This window comes from Myotis daubentonii, chromosome 16 (genome assembly GCF_963259705.1).
Source record: "Myotis daubentonii chromosome 16, mMyoDau2.1, whole genome shotgun sequence".
Classification (NCBI taxonomy): domain Eukaryota; kingdom Metazoa; phylum Chordata; class Mammalia; order Chiroptera; family Vespertilionidae; genus Myotis; species Myotis daubentonii.
This window is the reverse complement of record NC_081855.1, coordinates 4,801,550-4,824,582: the sequence shown is the minus strand read 5'-3', so window position 1 is coordinate 4,824,582 and position 23,033 is coordinate 4,801,550. Positions and strand designations below refer to the sequence as shown.

Here is a 23,033-nt window from a genome sequence, read left to right as displayed (position 1 = left end):
AGAGAGAGAGAGAGAGAAACCTCAATGATGAGAGAGAATCACTGATCATCTGCCTCCTGCATGCCCTCACTGGGTGGGGATCAAGCCCACAACCCAGACATGTGCCCTGACAGGGAATCATACCATGATCTCCTGGTACATAAGTTAGCATTCAACCACTGAGCCATGCCGGCCGGGCAAAAGACCCTGCTTTAATTCTTTTGGATATATACTGAAAAGTGGGGTTGTTGGGTCATATGATAATTCTATTTTTAATTTTTTAGGATACGCCATACAGTTTTCTATAATGGATGCACCATTTTACATTCCTACAACAGTGTACAAGGGTTCTGATTTCTTTATATCCTTGCAAACATTTGTTATTTTTTCCCCCTTGATAATAGCCACCTTTTTCCCCCTAAATAGTCATCTCCTTAATGGGTGTGCACTGATATCTCACTGTGGCTGTGATTTGCATTTCTCTAATGGTCAGTGGTTTTGCGCATCTTTTCATATACTTGTTTGCCATTTGTAAATCATCTTTTTTTTTTTTTAATTAAATCTTTATTGTTCAGATTATTACATTTGTTCCTTTTTTTTCCCCCCCATAACTCCCCTCCTCCCAGTTCCCGCCCCACCCTCCTCCCTCACTCCCCAACCACTGTCCTCATCCATAGGTGCACGATTTTTGTCCAGTCTCTTCCCACATCTCCCACACCCCTTTCCCCCCCAAGAATAGTCAGTCCATTCCCTTTCTATGTCCCTGATTCTATTATAATCAACAGTTCATTCTGTTCATCAGATTATTTATTCACTTGATTCTTAGATTCACTTGTTGATAGATGCATATTTGTTGTTCATAATTTGTATCTTTACCTTTTTCTTCCTCTTCCTCTTCTTAAAGGATACCTTTCAGCATTTCATATAATCCTGGTTTGGTGGTGATGAACTCCTTTAGCTTTTCCTTATCTGTGAAGCTCTTTATCTGACCTTCAATTCTGAATGATAGCTTTGCTGGATAAAGTAATCTTGGTTGTAGGTTCTTGGTATTCATCACTTTGAATATTTCTTGCCACTCCCTTCTGGCCTGCAAAGTTTCTGTTGAGAAATCAGCTGACAGTCGTATGGGTATTCCCTTATAGGTAACTGAGTTTCTTTCTCTTGCTGTTTTTAAGATTCTCTCTTTATCTTTTGCTCTTGGCATTTTAATTATGATGTGTCTTGGTGTGGTCCTCTTTGGATTCCTTTTGTTTGGGGTTCTCCGCGCTTCTTGGACCTGTAAGTCCATTTCTTTCACCAGGTGGGGGAAGTTTTCTGTCATTATTTCTTCAAATAGGTTTTCAATATCTTGCTCTCTCTCATCTTCTGGCACCCCTATAATTCTGATGTTGGTACGCTTGAAGCTGTCCCAGAGGCTCCTTACCCTATCCTCGCATTTTTGGATTCTTTTTTCAATTTGCTTTTCCGGTTGGATGTTTTTTGCTTCCTCGCATTTCAAATCATTGACTTGATTCTTGCGCTCCTCTGGTCTGCTGTCGGGCGTCTGTATAATATTCGTTATTTCAGTCCGTGTGTGCTTAATTTCTAGTTGGTTCCCCAATATAAGATCGAGGGTCTTATTAGTTTTCGTGTAGATCTCATTAAGTTTATCGGCAGCTTCTAAACAGTTCTTGAGAGACCTTAAAAGTGTGGTTCTGAACTCTATTTCTTCCATTGACAATTTTGTCCTGTTTCTTTGTCTCCGCATTTTGTTATGCTTCCTTGGTGCACCCCCTAGTGGTCTTTGTTCGCAATCTTATAGATAAATCTTGATTGTTGTAGCTAATTCCAGGGAGGGTTTGACCTCCAGGCCAAGTGGCTATGAGAATCAGCTGTGTCAGCAGTGAGAGAACTTCTGTCCTCTAGGGAGGTGCTAATCTAGCCTTTGCCTGAGGCTATCCGGCAAATGCCTCTGTGCAGGGCTTGGGCAGGGCGGGTCGCACAGGATCAACAGGGTGGGCCGGAGAGAGCAGTTATGGCGGCTCTCAGTCCTGTCCCAAGGGGCTCTGCCTCTCTGAGTCCCAGCACCCGCTGCAAAGCTCGGAGAGAAAGCTGCACTCGCTCTGACCGAAGCCAGACAGTCCCGCTTCTCCCGTTTGGGTCTGGGTCCCTAAAGACTCGCCCGGATCTGGTGCTCAGAGTCTGCGACTCCCTCCCGATTGAAAACAACAACCGCGCCCTCCGCCGCCAGCCCGCTCCACGCACTCCGCACCTCAGAATTTGACTTCAGCACTGTGCCTCCTCTGAGTGTCCGTGTGCGTTTCTCTTTCCTCCTAGTTGTAGGACTTCCACTCAGCCAGCGTTCCTGTAGTTCTGGGTGATGTCCCTTCCGTTTTTTGGTTTCACTTTTGAAGTAGTTGTTCAAAGCAGCAAACTCCGGCGTTAACCTATGCCACCATCTTGGTCTGTAAATCATCTTTGGTGAAATTGTCTATTCATGTCCTTTGCCCATTTTTTAATCAGGTTATTTTTTGTTGTCAGGTTGTAGGAATTCTTTATATATTTTAGATATTAACTCTTTATCAGATATGCAATGTACAAATATTTTATCCCATTCCATAGGTTGACTTTTCACTCCATTGGTGTGTCCTTTGAGCACAGAGTTTTAAAATTTTATGTAGTCCCATTCGTTTATTTTTTGTTATCCAGATCCAAGAATCATTGCCTGATACAATGATTAGGCTTGAAATTTTTCCCTATGTTTTCTTCTAGGTATTAATACTTTTGGATCTTATGTTTAGATTTTTAATCCATTTTGAGTTAATGTTTTTTAAATTTATTTTAAGTCTTTTTTATTGAGAGTATTACAGATGTCCTCCTTTTCCCCCTTCCACATGGTTCCCACCCTGCCTCAGGTGTTCACCACCCTACTCTCTGTGTCAATTGGTAATGCATATCTATTCTATATATAAATATAAATATATAAAATATATATAAATAAATATAAATATAAATATATATATTAAAAAATTTGCAAATTAGGCCAGGATGCTAGATCAGGACCAGACAGGAGGAGGTTGCGTGCACAGGTGAGGCCTGGAACGGAGACCGGAACAGAGACGGGGCCAGCGAGCCACCGTGCCCTGGCTTGGGCTGGACCCCTGGAGCCGGAGCAGACAGGGACAGGGACGGGGGCCAACCTGCAGCCTCCGCGGCAGGCCTGGAGGGGAGATAGCGGCCCGCCTCCCACGGAAGCAGCGTGGCTCCCTCCTGCCTCCCAGGGAAGCGGCACGGGTCCCTCCTGGCTTCCGCGGAAGCGGTGCAGCTCCCTCCAGGCTCCTGTGGGCGCTGGCGGAAGCGGCGGGTGGCCTACTGCACGCGATATCGCGCGATGGGTTACTAGTATGCATATAAAGTTCTTTGGTTAATCTCTCCCCCCACCCTTCCTTGACTCTGATTCTGTTTTATTCATCAGTTTATTTTGTTCATTTGATTCCTTGTTCGTTTATTTTATAGATTTTTAGATTTATTTGTTGATAGATATATATTTATTGCCATTTTATTCATATTTTTAATCTTTTCCTTTTCTTCCTCTTAAAGAAGACCCTTCAACATTTCATGTAATACTAGTTTGGTGGTGATGAACTTCTTTAACTTTTCCTTGTCCGGGAAGCTCTTTAACTGACCTTCAATTCTAAATGAGAGCTTTACTGGGTAGAGTAATACTGGCTGTAGGTCCTTGCTTTTCATCACTTTGAATATTTCTTGCCACTTCTTTCTGGCCTGCAAAGTTTCTGACAGCCGTATGGGCGCTCCCTTATAGGTAACTAATTGCTTTTTCTCTTGCTGCTTTTAAGATTCTCTCTTGGTCTTTAACCGCTGGCATTTTAAATATGATGTGTCTTGGTGTGGGCCTCTTTGTGTTCCTCTTGTTTGGGATCTCTGTGTTTCCTGGACATGTAAGTGTATTTCTCTATCCAGGTAGGGGAAGAAAATTTCTTTTTCTTTTTTAAATATATTTTTATTGATTTCAGAGAGGAGGGGAGAGGGAGAGTGTGGTAAATGTTTCCCTCCACGTCCCATGTGGTTCAGGGTTCAGGATCTGGAAGAGGAGCCGAACACAAATGAAAGAGAAAAGACAGGAGATAATTTGGAAATAATGGGGGCCAGGCGGGTAAGTCCAACTCAAGAGGAAAGACTTCCACTGGGGCTCAGGCCACACCAAGCTTTTATTTGGTTCGGGACCCACCCATAGTATAGCCCTTAGGCAGGGATGTTCCAGTGACACACAGACTATTCTTATCAATAAGGATTTACATGATTAAAGGGGGGGAGGTTGCTTCAGCTACCATTATCTGGATTTACAAAGGTGGTGCACAGCTCTGACCTTTGCTAGGGCTTCAAAGGTCACCAGCCTTCCGGATTCTCTGTCTACACCTCTCTGCTAGTGAAGACAATAGGTGGTTTCCCACAGGAGAGAAAGATAGAAACGTAAATGATGAGAGAGAATCATTGATCGGCTGCCTCCTGCATGCCCCCCACTGGACATTGAGCCTGCAACCCAGGCATGTGCCCTTGACTGGAATCGAACCTAGGACCGTTCTGTCTGCCTGCCAATGCTCTATACACTGAGCAAAACCGGCCAGGGCTGTCATTATTTCTTCAAATAGGTTTCAATATCTTGCTCTCTCTCTTCTTCTGGCACCCCCATAATGCTAATGTTGGTATACTTGAAATTGTCCCAGAGGCTCCTTACACTATCTTCATATTTTTATATTCTTTTTTCTTTTTGCTCTTCTGATTGGGTGTTTTTTGCTTCCTCATATTCCAAATCATTGATTTGATTCCAGGAATCCTCTACTCTACGGTTGAATCCCTGTAAATTATTCTTTCAGTTAGTGTATGCTTAATTTCTGACTGGTCCTTTTTCATGTCTTTGACATTCTCACTGAGATCCTTGAAAGTCTCACTAAGTCCCTTGACGCTCTCATGAAGATCCTTGGGTAGCCTGCTCGAAGCTCCTGTTCAGTAACTGGGACATTTACGGAACACCTGCCGTGGCTGTTCATCTCCTGATGTTCTAGGCAGGGGAGGCACCAGAGGTATAAGACCAGCTAGCTGGTTGCTTGTGATTTTCCAAGAGGAGTGCCTTGAGTTACAAGGTTGCTAAGTTTACTTCTTAGGGCATTTTTATCCGTGTTTTTGTTTGTTTGTTTTGTTTTTAAATATATTTTACTGATTTTTTACAGAGAGGAAGGGAGAGAGATAGAGAGTTAGAAACATCGATCAGCTGCCTCCTGCACATCTCCTACTGGGGATATGCCCGCAACCCAGGTACATGCCTTGACCGGAATCGAACCTGGGACCTTTCAGTCTGTAGGCCGACGCTCTATCCACTGAGCCAAACCGGTTTCGGCTTTATCCGTGTTTTTAATTTCCCTTTGGTGATTAGCAGGAAGATATTAGAACCTGACAATGTATAGGTTAAAAAATATCCAATGAAAAGATGCCTGTATCACTCATCATCAGAGAAATGCAAATTAAAAGCACAGTGAGGTGTCAACTCATACCTGTCAGAATGGCTGTCATCGAGTCAACAAATAACAAATGTTGGCGAGGATGCGGAAAAATGGAACCCTGTTAGTGAGAACACAGACTGGTGCAGTCACTGTGGAAATAGTATGGAGTTACCTCAGAAAATTAAAAATGGAACTTCTTCATGATCCAGCAGTTCCGCTTCTGAAAATATATCAGACGGAACCTGAAACACTGATTTGAAAGAATATATGCACCCCTATACTTTTTGCAGCACTGTTTACAGTTGCCAAGATTTGAAAGCAACCTAAGTGCCTATCGATAGATGATTGGATTAAGAAACTGTGGTGCATGTATGAAATGGAATACTACTTGGGTATAAAAAAGGGGGGGCAGGGATAAGGAAATATTACCTTCTGTGACAGCATGGGTGGACCTGGAGAGTATTATGCTCAGTGAAATAAATCAGTCAGGGAAAGACAAAATACCATGTGATTTCACTTACATGTGGAATCTAATGAACACAATAAACAAAATAGAAACAGACTCATAGATACAGAAATCTGTAGATGGCAGCTGTCAGAGAGAAGGGAGTTGGATGACAAAGGGATTAAGCAAGAAAAAAAACCCCACACCTCATAGATGGAGACAACAGTTATGGTGATTACCAGAGGGAGAAGGGGTGTAGGGAGGGGTAGGAGAGGGGGAATAAATGATGATGGACAGAGACCACAATACAATATACAGATAATGTATTAATAGACTTGTCCACCTGAAACTAATTTATGAACCACTGTAACCTCAACAAACAATATTTAAAAAAAACAAAAAACCTAGATGTACTTGCTTCACCAACTCTTTGAGTACTGGTACTTAATAAATTGGGACCGTAGAAAGATGGTATTTGTTCATTCACATCACATTCTCATACTTTACGACTAAGTCATTGTATTTAAAAGATACTTAATAGAATTAGGTAAGTGGAAAATAGGGAGAGCTTATAGAAACACTGGATGCTGTATCAATAAGGAATTCCACTTGATTGTAAACAACAGGGTCCTGGCTGTAGTGTAGTCGAACACTAAAGGTTTTGTTTTCTTGCATGAAGAGAAGTCAAGGTAAATAGTTGTTGCCTTCGTTTCTGTGGCTCAAGGACCTTTTCTGCAGTTCTTCTGGCCCTTCCTTCATGGTTCCAGGTTAGCTGCTGAAACTTCAGTAAGCCTACCCACATTCCAGGTAGGAGGAAGAATAGATAAAAGACTTCCGCCAAGAAAAACATACTGACTACTCATGGCTGCAAAGAAGTCTGGGATATGTCATAATTTAACTGGGCACATCATACCTTCCATAATATTTGAGTTCTGATAGTAAGAAATAGTAGGTAAATGGATATTGGGAAAGCAACTAACATCTCTTCTACTGATGAAATTTTCTTTTGATTTAGATAGGAAATACTCTTAATGGTTTAAAAAGTTCTAACATGAAGCTAGACGATAGTCTTTGTTTGGCTTAGATAACTATACAATCTCTTACATCTGTAATGTTATAATTGGGGAAAAGTGGGAGATTTTGTGTATTTTTTAGAATTATAGAAGGGCAAAGAATGAAGTAAGTCATCTATCTTAAGGCCCTATATTATGTTGTAAATTGAATTGAAAGTCATCTAAGGGCATACTATTTCTGAATTTATGAAAATCAATGAAAGAGGCTATTCAGAAATCAAATTCTAACATTTAAAATGGACTTCAGATCAGTTCTATGCTTTGAGAATTGCACTGTTTATTTTTAGTCTTCATAAAAGTCAGAGTTCCTTGGGAATGCTTACTGCCTTCATAACTTTTGTAAACATTCCAGTCATCTTTGATCTTGAACTTCCTGTTCATTTACCAACATATTTTCCTAGAATTATATTTTTCTCTCATATAGTAATGAATAGCAGAATGTGAGCAGATGAAACTAAGTTTTGCCAACCTAATTTTCTTTTTTTGTTTTTAATTAAATCTTTATTGTTCAGATTATTACATTTGTTCCTCTTTTTTCCCCCCATAACTCCCCTCCCCCCAGTTCCCGCCCCACCCTCCGCCCTCACTCCCCACCCACTGTCCTCATCCATAGGTGCACGATTTTTGTCCAGTCTCTTCCCGCATCTCCCACACCCCTTTCCCCCCCAAGAAAGTCAGTCCATTCCCTTTCTATGTCCCTGATTCTATTATGATTACCAGATTATTTATTCACTTGATTCTTAGATTCACTTGTTGATAGATGCATGTTTGTTGTTCATAATTTGTATCTTTACCTTTTTCTTCTTCTTCCTCTTCTTAAAGGATACCTTTCAGCATTTCATATAATACTGGTTTGGTGGTGATGAAGTCCTTTAGCTTTTCCTTATCTGTGAAGCTCTTTATCTGACCTTCAATTCTGAATGATAGCTTTGCTGGATAAAGTAATCTTGGTTGTAGGTTCTTGCTATTCATCACTTTGAATATTTCTTGCCATTCCCTTCTGGCCTGCAAAGTTTCTGTTGAGAAATCAGCTGACAGTCGTATGGGTATTCCCTTGTAGGTAACTCGGTTTCTTTCTCTTGCTGCTTTTAAGATTCTTTGTCTTTTGCTCTTGGCATTTTAATTATGATGTGTCTTGGTGTGGTCCTCTTTGGATTCCTTTTGTTTGGGGTTCTTTGCGCTTCCTGGACCTGTAAGTCTATTTCTTTCACCAGGTGGGGGAAGTTTTCTGTCATTATTTCTTCAAATAGGTTTTCAATATCTTGGCCTCTCTCATCTTCTGGCACCCCTATAATTCTGATGTTGGTACGCTTGAAGCTGTCCCAGAGGCTCCTTACACTATCTTCGTATTTTTGGATTCTTTTTTCATTTTGCTTTTCTGGTTGGGTGTTTTTGCTTCTTCACATTTCAAATCTTTGACTTGATTCTTGCGCTCCTCTGGTCTGCTGTTGGGAGTCTGTATAGTATTCGTTATTTCAGTCCGTGTATGCTTAATTTCTAGTTGGTTCTTTATCATAACATCGAGGGTCTCATTAGATTTCTCGAGGATCTCACTACATTTATCGGCAGCTTCTAGACAGTTCTTAAAAGACCTTAAAAGTGTGGTTCTGAACTCAGTATCCTCCATTGACAGTTTTGTCCTGTTTCTTTGTTTTCGCATTTTTTATGCTTTCTTGGTGCACCCCCTTGTGGTCTTTGTGCGCAGTCTTGTTGTAGTTAAGCCTTGATTGTTGTCGGCAATACCGGGGGTGATTTGACCTCCAGGCTAACTGGCCTAATTTTCTTATTGTAGAGGAATGTTTTTCCAGTTCTTGTTATAAATCTTAGTCTTAAATATGCATATGAATGCCAGGAGAGTTCTTTTAATGACAAATGAAATTTTTTTGCTTTATATATTTTTATAAGATCATCATTTCTTATTTACATGCAGAACTGATCATTTTGCTTCTTCTAGAATTTTTCTCTAAATATTACCAATGGGTCTTACTTGGATTTCTTTCTTTTTTAATAACTTATGGTTACAGACAGTGTCCGCCTACTGTGTCACCTCACAGTGAAACAGCACCAATTCCAGTTCCTACTCAGATAAGGAATTATCAGCGCATGGAGCAGAATCTTACATCTACTGCCAGCTCTGGCACAAATCTACATGGTTCTCCAAGGTAAGCTAGTATTCTTAATCTTTTTTTGTTAATTTTCACCCAAGGATATTTTTCCATTGATCTTTTAGAGAGAGTGGAAGAGAGAAGGAAAGACAGAGAAACATCGATGTGAGAGAAACACATCAATTGGTTGCCTCTTGCAGGCACCGGGGCTGGGAAGGAGCCTGCCAGCCAAGGTACATGCCCTTGACTGGAATTGAACCTGGGACCCTTTTGTCCACAGGCTTTTCTTTTAAACATGTTGGGGGTTCCAGACAAGACAGCAGCATAGGTAAATGCGGTACTCATAACCTCATCAAAATTACTAAACTACAGAACAACCGTACTTTAGAATCACCTGAAATCAAGCTATACAGAAGTCCTATAACTAAGGATATAAAGAAGAAACCAGCCCTGACCAGTTTGGCTCAGTGGATAGAGCATCAGCCTGGGGACTGAAGGGTCCCGGGTTCGATTCCAGTCAAGGGCATATACCTTGGTTGCGGGCGTATCCCCAGTGGGGGGTGTGCAGGAGGCAGCTGATCAATGTTTCTCTCTCATCAATGTTTCTGGCTCTCTATCCCTCTCCCTTCCTCTCTATAGAAAATCAATAAAATATATTTTAAAAAAAGAAGAAACCACATTGAGACTAGTAGGAGGGGCAGAGACATGGAATGTCTGGTCCCATAACATGTGTGGCAGGTAAAAATCAGGAGGGATATCTTGGCTGTGCAGGTCCCCTTGAAGAGCGAGGGGTCCCAGCCCCCACATGAGACCTCATAGCCAAGGGTTATGCCAGGAAGAAGAGTGCCCATAACTTCAGGCTATAAAAACTAAGGGGATTGTGGCTGAATGAGACAGAGGCAGCAGGAGTTCTAGGCAGTTCATCTTGAGGAGCCTGTGCACAGACTTACTCGGATGCACTGGCTCTAAGCTCCAGCACCGGGGAAGAAGCTTGAAGGCAGCAGGGACATACGGGGAGGAACTGAGTTGACTGGCATCAGAGTGAGAGCTGGAGGGGCAGCTTCCAGACAAAAGTGATGGCAAAGGCCATTGTTCCTTTTCTGAGCCCTTCCCACACAGAGCTGCCCACAAGTGGATGCATGTCTAAGTCTCCATCAACCTGGCTCATACTATATGCCCCACCCTGGTGACTCCCCGAGACTTGCCTTACCTAACTAGTGGGCACACCCAAGCCATTTTCAGTGGCTTTTCTATACAAATGGTATCTCTTGCCTCATGCTTTGGACTTTCCTAAAATCTCGCAAACAAGCAGCATCTGGACTCTGCATACCCCATACCTCTCACTAAGTGGCCCCAGGCCCAGCACTAATGGCAGCTGGTCTTGGTGTGCAGCTTGGCCTCTCCTAGGCACTTCCAAGCCTAGCACAAGTGGCATCCATCTGCAGATTGCTTTGTAGCTTGTGCCATACTGTCCCAGGCTAACCTTGTACCTCCCAGGAGGCCCCAGAGCCAGTGCACTCAATGGACAGTTTCAGACCATGCCAGATTATGACCCTACCGCCTCCACAAGCAACACACCCAAGTGGCAGACTTAACAAGCACCCAAGACCCACTGAAGCAAGTCCTGTTCTGTAGGGTTGGCCCCTGTACAGCATCTCCTTCACTGTAGTCACAGCCAGTCCTCACAGCTGATCAGCCTGAGGGTCAATTCCTTCCAGTGACACCAACAGCAATCAAGGCTCAACAACAACAGGACAGTGCACACAGCCCACACAGAAGTATACCTGCAGTGCCCAGCTTGGGTGACTGGGGAGGCTGTACACGGGGCCCTGCAGGACACCTACTACACAAGGCCACTCTACCAAGTCCAGCAGATATAACAACTCTACTTAATACATGGGAACAAACTAGGGAAGCTGCCAAAATGCAGAGACAAAGAAACAAGTACCAAATGAAAGAACAGGAGGAATCGCCAGAAAAAAAAAAATGAAATGGAGGCAAGCAGACTACCAGATACAGTGTTCAAAGCAATGGTTATAAGGATGCTCAAGGAACTTTGTGAGAACGTCACAGCATAAAAAAAGACATGGAAACCATAAAAAAGCACCAATTAGAAATGACAGATACACTAACTGAAATGAAGAATAAATTACAGGGATCAGTAGTAGATTCAAATCAGCAATTTGGAATATAGGGAAGCAAAAAATACACAATTAGAACAGCAAAAAGAATTTTAAAAAAGGATAGTGTAAGGAGCCTTTGGGGCAACTTCAAGCATAAAAACATTGACATCATTGGGTGCCAGAAGAAGAGTAAAAACAAGAAATTGAAAACCTGTTTGAAAAAATGACAGAAAACTTCCCTAACCTGGTGAAGGAAATAAACATACAAGTCCTGGAAGCACAGAGTCCCAAACAAGGTGGACCTAAGGAGGCCCACACCAAGACACGTCCTAATGAGAGTGGCAGAGGTTAAAGACGGGGAATCGTAAAAGAAGCCAGAGGAAAGCAGTTATCTTCAAGGGAGCTCCCATAAGACTCGCAGCCGATTTCTCCATAGACACCTTGCAGAGCAGAAGGGAGTGGCAAGAAATACTCAAAGTGATGAAAAGCTAGGACCTACGACCAAGATTACTTTATCTAGCAAAGCTATCATTTAGAATCGAAGGACAGATAAAGAGCTTCCCAGACAAGAAGAAGCTAAGGTTCATCAGCATCAAACCAGGATTACAAGAAATGTTGGGGTCTCTCAGGGCACATACCTGGGTTGCAGGCTTGATCCCCAGTAGGGGGCATGCAAGAGGCAGCTGATCAGTGATTCTCTCTCATCATTGATGTTTCTAGCTCCTTCTCTCTCTCCCTTCCTCTCTGAAATCAATTTTAAAAAAAGAAGAAAAGGATTAAAAAAATACAGATAATAAGCAGCCTTAAAAAATTATAAAATCTCGCCCTAACCGGTTTGGCTCAGTGGATAGAACGTTGGCCTGCGGACTGAAAGGTCCCAGGTTCGATTCCGGTCAAGGGCATGTACCTTGGTTGCAGGCACATCCCTGGAGGGGGGTGTGCAGGAGGCAGCTGGTTGATGTTTCTCATCGATGTTTCTAGCTCTCTGTCCCTCTCCCTTCCTCTCTGTAAAATATCAATAAAATATATTTTAAAAAAAAATTATAAAATCTTACCACTTGTTACAGCGTGTATGGACTCGGAGGGTATTATGCTAAGTGAAATAAATCAGTTGGAGAAAGACAAATACCATATGAGTTCATTCATATGTGGAATCTAAAGAACAATATAAACAAACAAAACAGAAACAGACTCATAGATATAGAGAACAGACTGATGGTTGGCAGAAGGGAGTTGGGGGTGTGGGTGAAAATGGTAAAGGGATTGAGAAGTACAGATTGGTAATTACAATATAGTCATCTGGGTGTAAAGTACAGCATAGGAAATACAGCCAATAATCTTATATAATAAAAGGCTAGCATGCAAATTGTCCCCTCTACAGGGAATTTGACCAGGGGGCGTGGCCGGCCAGCCAACCTCCTGCGTCACCTCCCCCCGGCTGGCCCAGCCATATTGGCCCCGATTGGGGCCGACCAGCTGGACCCCACCCATGCACAAATTTGTGTACCGGGCCTCTAGTAGTTTAATAACTATGTATGGTGTCACTTGAGTACTGCAAATGTCAGGAGGAACACTTTGTAAAGTAGATGATTGTCTAACCATTATGCTATACCCCCATACTAATACAAAATAATATTGAATGTTAAACTGTAATTGAAAAAAAACACTTTAATTAAAAAAAGAGTTTTGTTTTTATTGAAAGATCTGTTACTTTCCATAGCCAACTTTGCCCCTTATGTATGTGTATAGGGTGCGTCAAAAGCTGTTCGTATGGACAATGATTAATAAAAATAATACAAGAATAAGCTCTATTTTCATGTACTCACAACTGTAAACTTACTTTTCCCCACCCTGTAAAATGGAGAGGTGTACAAAATGGTACAAAAAATTGACTAAAAATTTTTTTTGTAATGGATCTATTTAGATAATATTTAAGCTTGGCAGGTTGATATGGTATGTATATATTTGTCCACAAATATAATTATTTTTAAGAATTGAGGAAAAGTGTGTTAAAAAATGGAATCCCACCAGTAGTAGCAGATTATTTACATATTATTTATTTTTTCTACATTCTGAAACCCCACTGAGGTAGCAAAGGAATGACAATGGTATAAGTCCACAAAGAAAAGGAAAATAAGAATAAATATTCAGGGGGTGGAAGATTTCAATAAATTTCTGGGAAGCAAAGAGAATGGAAGATGAATGCTGCTGACAGTGAGAACCGCTGTGCCCCATAGTGCCCTCAGAAACAGAAATCTCAGAGAACGCCGTGGAGAGGTGAAAGTGAGGCAGATGGCGAAAAGTAGAAAAACTGACTCTGAAAGAAATAGCAAGAATGCAAAGAAAATAAACTTATTTTAAAAATTAGTACCTTTAGAGAAAGGTTAGAAACTGCATCCATAAATAAGAACGAAATACTATTGAAAAAATCAAAATTAAAAAGCCCTCTTCTTGGACATTACAAATTATAATAATTAAAATAAATGCTGGGAGACAAAGTTGAGGAAGTATGTGGAATAGGTGAACCAGATAAAGCTGGAAAATATAAATGAAAAATACTTTTCAAGGGTTAATTAGTATGGGTATTCCAGAAAGAAAAAGAAAATGATGAGGAAGAAAATTTCTGGGAAATCAAGAAAAATTTTTTCAGCATTGATGGATACAAGATTTTAGGTTAAAAGGGCCCACCAAATACATAGCTCAATGAATGGAAAATGATCCTCACCATTGAGAAAACTTTTACAAAGGGCATTTTGCAGTACGTATAAAAATTATTAATGCATATATCTTTAAAGCAGCACTTCAACTCCTGGTAATGTATTGTATAGATTATCAGTCCTTGCCTGTGTATGAAATTGTATACAAAGTTATTGTTATAATAGCAGAGGATGAGAAATAAGCCAAATGCCCACCAGTAAGGGACTGATTTATTATAGATTATCTCTGACAATGGAGCATCTTCCAAAAAAGAGTGAGGCAGCTCTATGTCCTGAGGTAGAAGATTGTTTAGTTTATAAAGTGAAAAGAGTGATGAAGAGTGTTATTAGCAGTGGTTCTCAGGTGTGGTTTGTGGCTCCCTTTTTGTAGGGTCCATGAGGAAAAAACTATTTTCATAATCTAGGATATTGTTTGCTTTTTCCCTGCATTGGTACATATACTGATAGTGCAAAACCAGTGATGGGAAAATTGCTGGTGCCTTAAAACGCCTCAAGCTAGTGGCCCCCATCTATCCTGTTAGTCTTTGTGTTCTTTACTATCACACACCTGCAGTACCAAAGAATGTCTTTAATAAAGCAGTAAAAATTATTATTTTTCTTTGAACATCTTAGCCTTGAGTGGAATGTAGGCATAAAGTACTTTTGCTGCACATTGGAGTAGTTGTCTTAAGGAAAAGCACTCGTATGATTGTTTTAGTTGCAAGCTGAACTAGCCACTTTTTCATGAACACCATTCTTAAAGAACAAAACTATGATTATGGATATTTGGCAGCCATTTTGTAAAAAATGAACTAAGTCTGTAACTTTATAGAAAACAAATGACATAAGATTTGAGCTCCTGAACAAAAATTAGAATTTTGGAAAACTTGTATTCATCATTGTGATCTTGACAGCTCCTGTTACATCTTGACAGCCATTTCTAAGATTGATGGTGGTCTTTTGATGTGAATGTGACTTTTTAATATTGTATAATGTGTCAACATTTGGAATATCTGCATAACTCAGTCAACCAATATCTTTTAAAAAATTATTTTTATTGATTTCAGGGAGGAAGGGAGGGGGAGAAGAGAGAGAGACATCAATGATGAGAGAGAATCATTGATTGGTTGCCTCCTGCACGACTCTGCTGGGGATTGAGCCCGAAATCCAGGCATGTGCCCTAACTGGAAATTGAACCGTGACCTTCTGTTTCAGAGGTTCGATCTTCAACCACTGAGTGACACCAGCCAGGCTCAACCAATATTTTCCAAGTGATCAAATGTAACAGAATACAGTCTCACTGACGTGGTTTCTAATTCATTGCTGTGAATAGTCTTTCAGAAATGATGACTTGCTGAGTTTTTATGTAGCATCAAAGAGAAGTATCTGAAAAGGCTACCAAAATATTTCTCCCCTTTCCAGTTACATATCTGTGTAAGTCTGGGTTTCCTTCATATACTACACCCAATGTTATATAGATTGAATGTAGAAATAGTTATGAGAATCCACTTGTCATCTATTCAATCGGATACTAAGATTCGCAAAAATGTAAAATAATGTCACACTTCTCGCTAACTTATTTTGTTTTGGAAGACATAATTATTTTTCATAATTATGTTACCTGTGATAAGTTATTTTTAATGAATTGATAATTGCAAAAATTTCTGTTTAACTTCTACTACAGTAAGTATCAGCTTGTATGTTGCATGAACAAAATCTCTCTGGGATTGTCAGTGATTTTAAGAGTATAATGGAGTACTAACACCCCCAAATTTGAAAATGGTTAAGCATCAACCCATGAACCAGGAGGTCACTGGTTTGGTTTGGTTTGGCACAAGCCCGGGTTGTGGCCTCAATCCCCAGCAGGAGGCATGCAGGAGGTGATCGATTGATGTTGATGCTTCTCTATACATCAGTGTTTCTATCTCTTCCTCTCCCTTCCTCTCACTCTAAAATCAATAAAAACATTTAAAAAATCCACTAGATACCAGTTTGAGCATTAAAGAAAAGAACTATTGACTGCTAGTTCATTTTAAAAATGAGAGAGAAAATGGCTGGTATATATAACATTATCTTTTCTAAAGATGAAAGTATGATTATACAGTGGGCTTTTGAACAACACAGATGTTAGGGCACCAATTCCCTGTGCGATTGAAAATTCGACTCCCCCAAAACTTAGCTACTAGACCAGAAGCCTTACCATATAAATAGTCGATTAATATATGTTGATTAACATAAATAGTTGATTAACATTGTGTATGTTATATATAATATGCTGTATTCTTATAATAAAGTAAGCTAGAGAGAAGAAAATATTAAAATCGTAAGAGAAAATACATTTACAATATTTATTGAAAAAAATGTATATAGGTCAGGGGTGGGCAAACTTTTTGACTCGAGGGCCACAATGGGTTCTTAAACTGGACCGGAGGGCCGGAACAAAAGCATGGATGGAGTGTTTGTGTGAACTAATATAAATTCAAAGTAAACATCATTACATAAAAGGGTACGGTCTTTTTTTTTTTTTTTTTTCAGTTTTATTCATTTCAAACGGGCCGTAGTTTGCCCACGGCTGATATAGGTGGACCCGCGCAGTTCAAACCTGTGTTGTCCAGGAGCCGGCAGTGTGTGCAGTGCCGGGTGTGCCTGCAGTGAATTAGGAGCTCTGGAAGGATCAGACGCTAAAGCGGGGAGCCTTGTGCATAAGGTGGAGGGAGTGCTGGGAATTAGGAGAAGGGGAACTAGGGGGAGAGGGCGACTTCACTGTATAATGTTACGCACTTTATACTTGTGCCATGTGACTGTGTTACATATTTTTAAAAAATCTACTCCATGGCATATTTCTAGGAAGTTTTAGGAAAAAAAGAATACAAAGAGAGTCCTAGAACCTGTCAGAGGGAGTCATTTTCTTTTTCTTCCCAGGTCTGCAGTGGTGCGAAGGTCCAACACCAGCCCTATGGGCTTCCTCCGAGTGGGAGCCGGCTCCCCAGTGCCCGCAGACACAGCACAGACAGTCGGACGAAGACTCTCCACTGGGTCTTCCAGGCCTTATTCACCTTCCCCTTTGGGTACGAGTTTAAAGCAGTTGTCTTCAACCTTTTTACTGCCAGATCTGACCTGGCCCTCTCTCTGGGACCGTTGGCTCACGTTGACAAAGAGTCTCAGCTGGCTGGGACCATATCCCACCCCCCTGGGTACACCCTGCCCCTTAGTCCCAATCGAGAACCTCTGTAAATCTGTTAGGACGTCCATTGGAAATATAATACAAATGGATCTTTTGCATAAAAAGTATCTCCTTTGGGTTTGGGCTCTAAACACAAAGTCAGAAAATCTAGGTTAAAGTACATAAAACCCCTACCCTACATACCACTCAGATTTCTGAGGATTAAAAGACAGTCGTGTACATAACAGCACTGCCTGTGACCAGGGAGGGATGTGGCAGTAGCCTCGTCACAGTCTGCCACCTCCTCGAACTATGTACAGCAGAGGAACAGCTAAGACAGCAGAAACACAGCAGCAGCAACAAAACCCAACCAAACACAAAAACAAGCCTTAAAGTGTACGTTTAGTGAAAGTAAGACAGAGAGAGACCAGAGCAACGGGGATTGCAGAATTTGTGTAAAACAGCATCCGTGTGGTGGGGAAGAAAAGGTGGTACAGAGAGGGCCCAGTGGGGGCAGATCTCAAAATGGAAAAAACAAAAAAACAATGCAAAACTTTTTATACACACACATGCACACATTTCTAAAGGGAGAGGGCGGCCACCCTCAGCCAAGACTGCCGGAGTAGGATTCAGAGGGAATGGGAAGGTTGGGAGGAGGCAGAGCAAGGACAGTGCCCAGAAGCCCTGATTTCAAAACCATAGTGATAATGTTTAAAAAAGAATCCCACCAAAAAACGTTTATCACCACCTCACCTGTTGCAATGGTTTTGAAGCTGTTTTTAGCTGATGTTTTTTTTCAGACAAAATCTTGGCTCTGCCTCATCCTTCAGCAGCTCCTCAGGCACTCCAAGGTTTCCAGAGAAATGTTCCAAAACTTACCCTTGAACTCAGGAACAGGCTCTTCCTTGGGGTCTGCTAACCCTTTGCCTGCCGACCTAATCCCTTGGTCGGTGCCTCTTCCTCTTTGTAGACATAGGTCTCTTGCCACTTAAATCGCCTGAGGTCTTCACCAGCTCTCCTTTTTATTGGTTTGGGTCCTGAGAGGTACATGCAAAGAAGGTAGCTGCAGAGATATGCAAGAGAGATTGGGGGACACCTGTGCTGGATAAAGGGGAGGAAGCAGGAGTTCACAGGGAGCCCCCCGAGACTGCCATGCAGGTGCAACCATCTGAGGGAAAGGAAGGAAGGAGGAGTCCTGGCTACAGTGAGGGCTCAGAGAGGTTAGCCCGGCTGAAAGAGTGTCCCCATGCACTGAGTTGTCCAAATTTCCTGACCTGCTTGAACAGGCCTGAATGAATGCCTCGAACATATGCAGTCAGTGGCTGGGAGCCCTGGGGAGCAGGAATAGGGTGGATTCAGAGGGAGAGTAGCTGGGCTGTCATTCAGCTCCACAGCCCCCAACTCTGGACAAACTCTTTGTACTTCCCTGTTTTAAGGACATACTTGTTGCAGACACTGATGGTACATGGCTTTCTTTCCTATTGATCTTGTTTTAAGAGTATAGGCACTTTTGATCCTAGTATGCCCAGTACCCAGCACATTGGTTGTTTAGCTGAGCTAAATGTTTGCTGAGTAAATTTTGTAAACTACAATGTACTGTGCAATCTGCATGTATTGCCTGTCTCCATTCTTAGCTGGTTTTAAAGCATTTCTCTGCCCTGCCCCTGTTCCCTCGTTGCAGTTGGTGCCATTCCAGAGCCATGGAGTCAGTGCTGCTGTGGGCGCCCGCAGGGCCAGGAGTCCGGGAGGAGGAACTCTTCAGGTAGGAGATGGAGTTGGCATATTAATAACTGTAATCCTGTTATGAACTAGAGGTCTGGTGCATGAATTAGTGCACAGGTGGGGTCTGGCCATAGGGTGTGGGAGGGTGGAGGGATCACGGGTAGTTGGCGGGCTGGCCCCGCCCCCAATTGGGGCAATCGGGGGCAGGGCTGTGGGCGGTTGGCAGGCCTAGCTCCCTGGTCGAACTCCCAGTCGAGGGGAAATTTGCATATTAGCCTTTCATTATATAGGATGGATTTGAGTTATGTTTTTCTAGTCTTATCAAAAAAACAGAATTGGTGCCCAGTTGGTGTGGCCATCTGTTTTTGGGTATATGATTCTTTTATGAAAATAAGTCTTAGGAATTAAGTAACTTAGCTAAATTTTGGTCGTTGTCACACAGATAATGAAAACCTAGGTAATGAAATTTTGTTGCTTTGATTAATACTATTCTTTTTTTAATCCTTATTGTTGACAGTATTACGTAGATGCAGATGTAGCTGACCCCTTCTAGCTCATCCCCGTCCCCAAGTAATACTATTCTTGATAAGAACTACTAGTTAGCATCAAATGAAAAACAAATATAGATGTTTATTTGCTTTATTATGTACCATATATGCTTCCAAAGATGTGTGTAAATCGTACTTTTTAAAGTCTAATCTTACTGTACGTGCATTTGAGGAGTTGGCCAGTTAAAGGAACTCTGATCCTTGGGAAAGCATACAAATTAGCTTTCCGGACCATACACTTTGCCACTTTTTACTTTTGTGCATATGCGCATGTACACACATGCGTATATATACCTGTGCCTGTGTGTGTTTGGCAGAACCCTGTTATGAAAAGTTAAATATCAAATTCAGTATGAAGTTAGCCAGGAGTGGTCAGTAGCAAAAGCTCCTGTTGATGTCCGTTTTTAGAAAGATGATGGTTATAGATCACTGAGAAGATTTGTATGTTCTTAATATTATCGGTGATAGTTTGGCTTAGAGGTGCCAAAGAATTTGTAAGAGGAGCTCAAGGCTTAGTGGACCTTAAGTTGGCAGCAACCAGGTTTGTGTGGGTGAAGTCCCTTATTGTTGCCAACTGCTCAGCATATCAAGACTCTCCCAGGCCCCTGGTAGGTATCCCTTTAGAGTCAAGAATATCTGAAGATTTTTTATTGATTCTTAAAAAGGGAGGAAGGGAGAGAGCGAGACAAACATTGATGTGAGAATGAGACATCGCATGGCTACCTCCTGCACACCCCCTCCTGGGATTGGGCACATAACCTGGGTGTGTGCCCTGACCCGGAAGCGAATTAGCAAACTTTTGGTGCATGGGATGATGTCCAGCCAACTGAGGCACATCGGCCAGGGCCATAAGCTTGTTAATTTTAAACAAATAAAATCAAATTCAGGAACAGTGTATTATCTAATTCTCTTTACATATCTTTTTTTTTTATTTTAAGAAAGGAAGAAAGGGTTATTCTGGGTTCGTTTGAAAAGTTTATTTTAGTTGAGGTGTGAGAAAAGGGAATAATCACATTGTTAAACCCAAGTATGTGTTTATGTAAAGGATGGAAATGATCCTGTTCATTCTCAGTGTTTGTTGTTTTGGTCCTAATTAGACCTCGCATTAATCTGAGTTATTTGCTAGCTACTGATAAAGCAGCTAATATACCCGTTATCCACTTCTGTCTCCTGAGAATATCAGTGACAATGTTCTTGTCACTGGTTTGTAAAGGATGCCATAAAAATAGTCTCCCGCCAAGTAAAGGCTTTCATTGAAATTCTCATTTTAAGAATTGTCTTCTTGCCGTGGCTGGTTTGGCTCAGTGGATAGAGTGTTGGCCTGCAGACCAAAGGGTCCCAGGTTTAATTCCGGTCAGGGGCACATGCCTGGGTTGTGAGCTCAGTCCCCAGTAGGGGGCATGCAGGAGGCAGCCAATCAATGATTCTCTCTCATTATTGATGTTTCTCTCCCTCTCCCTCTTTGAAATGGAAGGAAGGGAGAGGAGGAGGAGGAGGGAGGGAGGGAGGACTGTTCTCTTAATCCTTATGTTTGTGCCATGTGCTTCTTCCCACTGGGTTAACACTGCGTCTGTTTTCTTGGTAGGTTCTTCAGTGCCGCAGGCTCAGTCACCACAGTCTTTCTTCTTGGGTGCTAGGCTGCAGAGCGCCCCCAGCCTCACTGACATCTACCAGCACAAGCAGAAGCTCAGAAAGCAGCACTCCGACCCCGTGTGCCCGTCCCACACGGGGGCTGGGTGCAGTCACTCTCCGCAGCCCAGTCGGCCGGGCAGCCTGGGGACTTCTCCCACCAAACACCTGGGGTCCTCTCCGCGGAGTTCTGACTGGTTCTTTAAAACCCCTTTACCAACAATCATTGGCTCTCCTACCAAGGTGTGTTGATTAAACCTTTGTAGGGGTTATGGCTTTGTTAGGTTAACATTATGAAGTGGACGGATGGAGAGCCAGTTCAACAACAGACCACAAGAGAAATTGAAATGGAGGTCTTTTACTTACAGCTCCTGAAAGAGACACCCTGCACATCCTGGGCTGGGGATGGGGGTGGGGGTGGGGGATGCCCAGATGGCATGCAGCTAGGGAGAGGCAGGGTCTGGGTGCATGCCTTTTTGGGGGTTCATGGGTAGAGTGTTTCAGGTTCCTGGCTAAGGCTAGATTGCTCAATTCAAACCAAAAAGCAGGGTTCTGGTAAGCTCCATAGGGGTCTTACCTAAGGGGAGGTGGGGCGTCACCTCAGGAGCTGACATTTGCTCGTGACGTGTGGGCTGCTAGCTAGGGCATGCACTTACAGGCAAGTGTCAGTTTAAGGTCCCTGCAGTCCACTTGGCCAAACAGAATGGATGCAGAGGCAGCAATACCATGGAATAGCTGAACTGAGCTCTCTACAATAGGTCATGAACTAGTATGGAAAGGACTTAAGATGAGAAGAGCTACAATTTAATGAGCACTTGCTATGTGCCAGGTACAGTGTAGGCCCTTGACTTGAATGCTTTAAGTACATTATCCCACTGAGGTGCCCACGGTTAGAGGCTGTAAGTGGAAGGGCCCGTATTTTAATCCAGTTCTGACTGACTCCAGAGTCAGTGCTCCTGGCTGCTGGGCTATGCAGCCTGCCAGTACTGAATGCTTTGCACACCGCAATAACCAGCTTACGTGTTTCTTTAGACCACAGCTCCTTTCAAAATCCCCAAAACACAAGCATCTTCCAACCTGCTGGCGTTGGTTCCTCGCCATGGGCCTTCTGAAGGGCAGTCTAAAGATGGGGATGACCCACGAGAATGCTCTCATTATCTCTTACTACCAGGAAGGGAGAGGCAGGCGCCTGAGCAGCAAAGCAAGGCACTGTTTGGCAGGTAAAAAACACCGTTTCCTTCCAGCTTTAAACATGAAAACTGCCTTGCTGGTGTGACTCAGTGGTTGAGCATTGGCCCATTAACCAGGAGGTCACGGTTCAATTCCCGGTCAGGGCACATGCCTGGCTTGATGCTAGTAGGGGGCGTGAAGGAGGCAATCGATGTTTCTATCTATCTCTATCCCTCTTCCTTCCTCTCTCTAAAATCAATAAAAATGTATTTAAAAATTAAAAAATAAACATGAAAACTACCATAGTGCATATATTTCTGTTACAAAACAACCAGACCAAATGAGTAGCTGGATATGAACTGTATACATTTAGAGTCCGAAAACCATAGATGCTTCCTGTAGCTAGAAATACAGAGCTCTGCTGAATTTCCTGAATAGCCTATTTCTGCCTCTTGTTTATATTGGTTAATGAAGTTTATCTCTACCCTGAATTGTTATCTATTTTTGTCTCCTTGTTCTCTGGCTTCGCATTAACCCTTTTATGGCTTGGCTTAAATCCTTATTATTTACGTGTGGATTTTTCATTATTAAAATCACTCTTCTTTTTAGATCTGTCAGTACTGGGAAACTGTCCGATCAACAAGTCAAGACACCTTTAGGTGGACATCAAGGCAGCACAGACAGTTTAAATACAGAACGACCAATGGATATAGGTAAGAAAACTATTTGTTTTTGAGGGGGATGGGAGCAGGTAATTAGAAGTGTGAAATTGGCCTCTCTGGGCAAGTCCAGGTGCCAGCAGGCTCCTTGCCTTCTCCAGCTTCTGGACACTGCTCTCATCCCTGCTCAGCCCCTTCCATCTGGAAGTCAGCAGTGGCCAGC

General features: G+C 42.3%; 1 protein-coding gene across 6 annotated transcripts in view; it reads left to right on the top strand.

Moving 5' to 3' along the window:
* Positions 1–23,033, top strand: part of ULK2 (unc-51 like autophagy activating kinase 2) — a 109,994-nt gene that overhangs the window by 69,787 nt on the left and 17,174 nt on the right. For all 6 annotated transcript variants that reach the window (XM_059668453.1, XM_059668452.1, XM_059668451.1 and 3 more), the window contains 6 exons: positions 9,020–9,157; positions 16,842–16,987; positions 18,764–18,844; positions 20,938–21,224; positions 22,014–22,201; positions 22,761–22,864. In XM_059668453.1, coding sequence (XP_059524436.1) covers positions 9,020–9,157; positions 16,842–16,987; positions 18,764–18,844; positions 20,938–21,224; positions 22,014–22,201; positions 22,761–22,864 — 944 coding nt within the window. The remainder of the gene's footprint in view (positions 1–9,019; positions 9,158–16,841; positions 16,988–18,763; positions 18,845–20,937; positions 21,225–22,013; positions 22,202–22,760; positions 22,865–23,033) is intronic.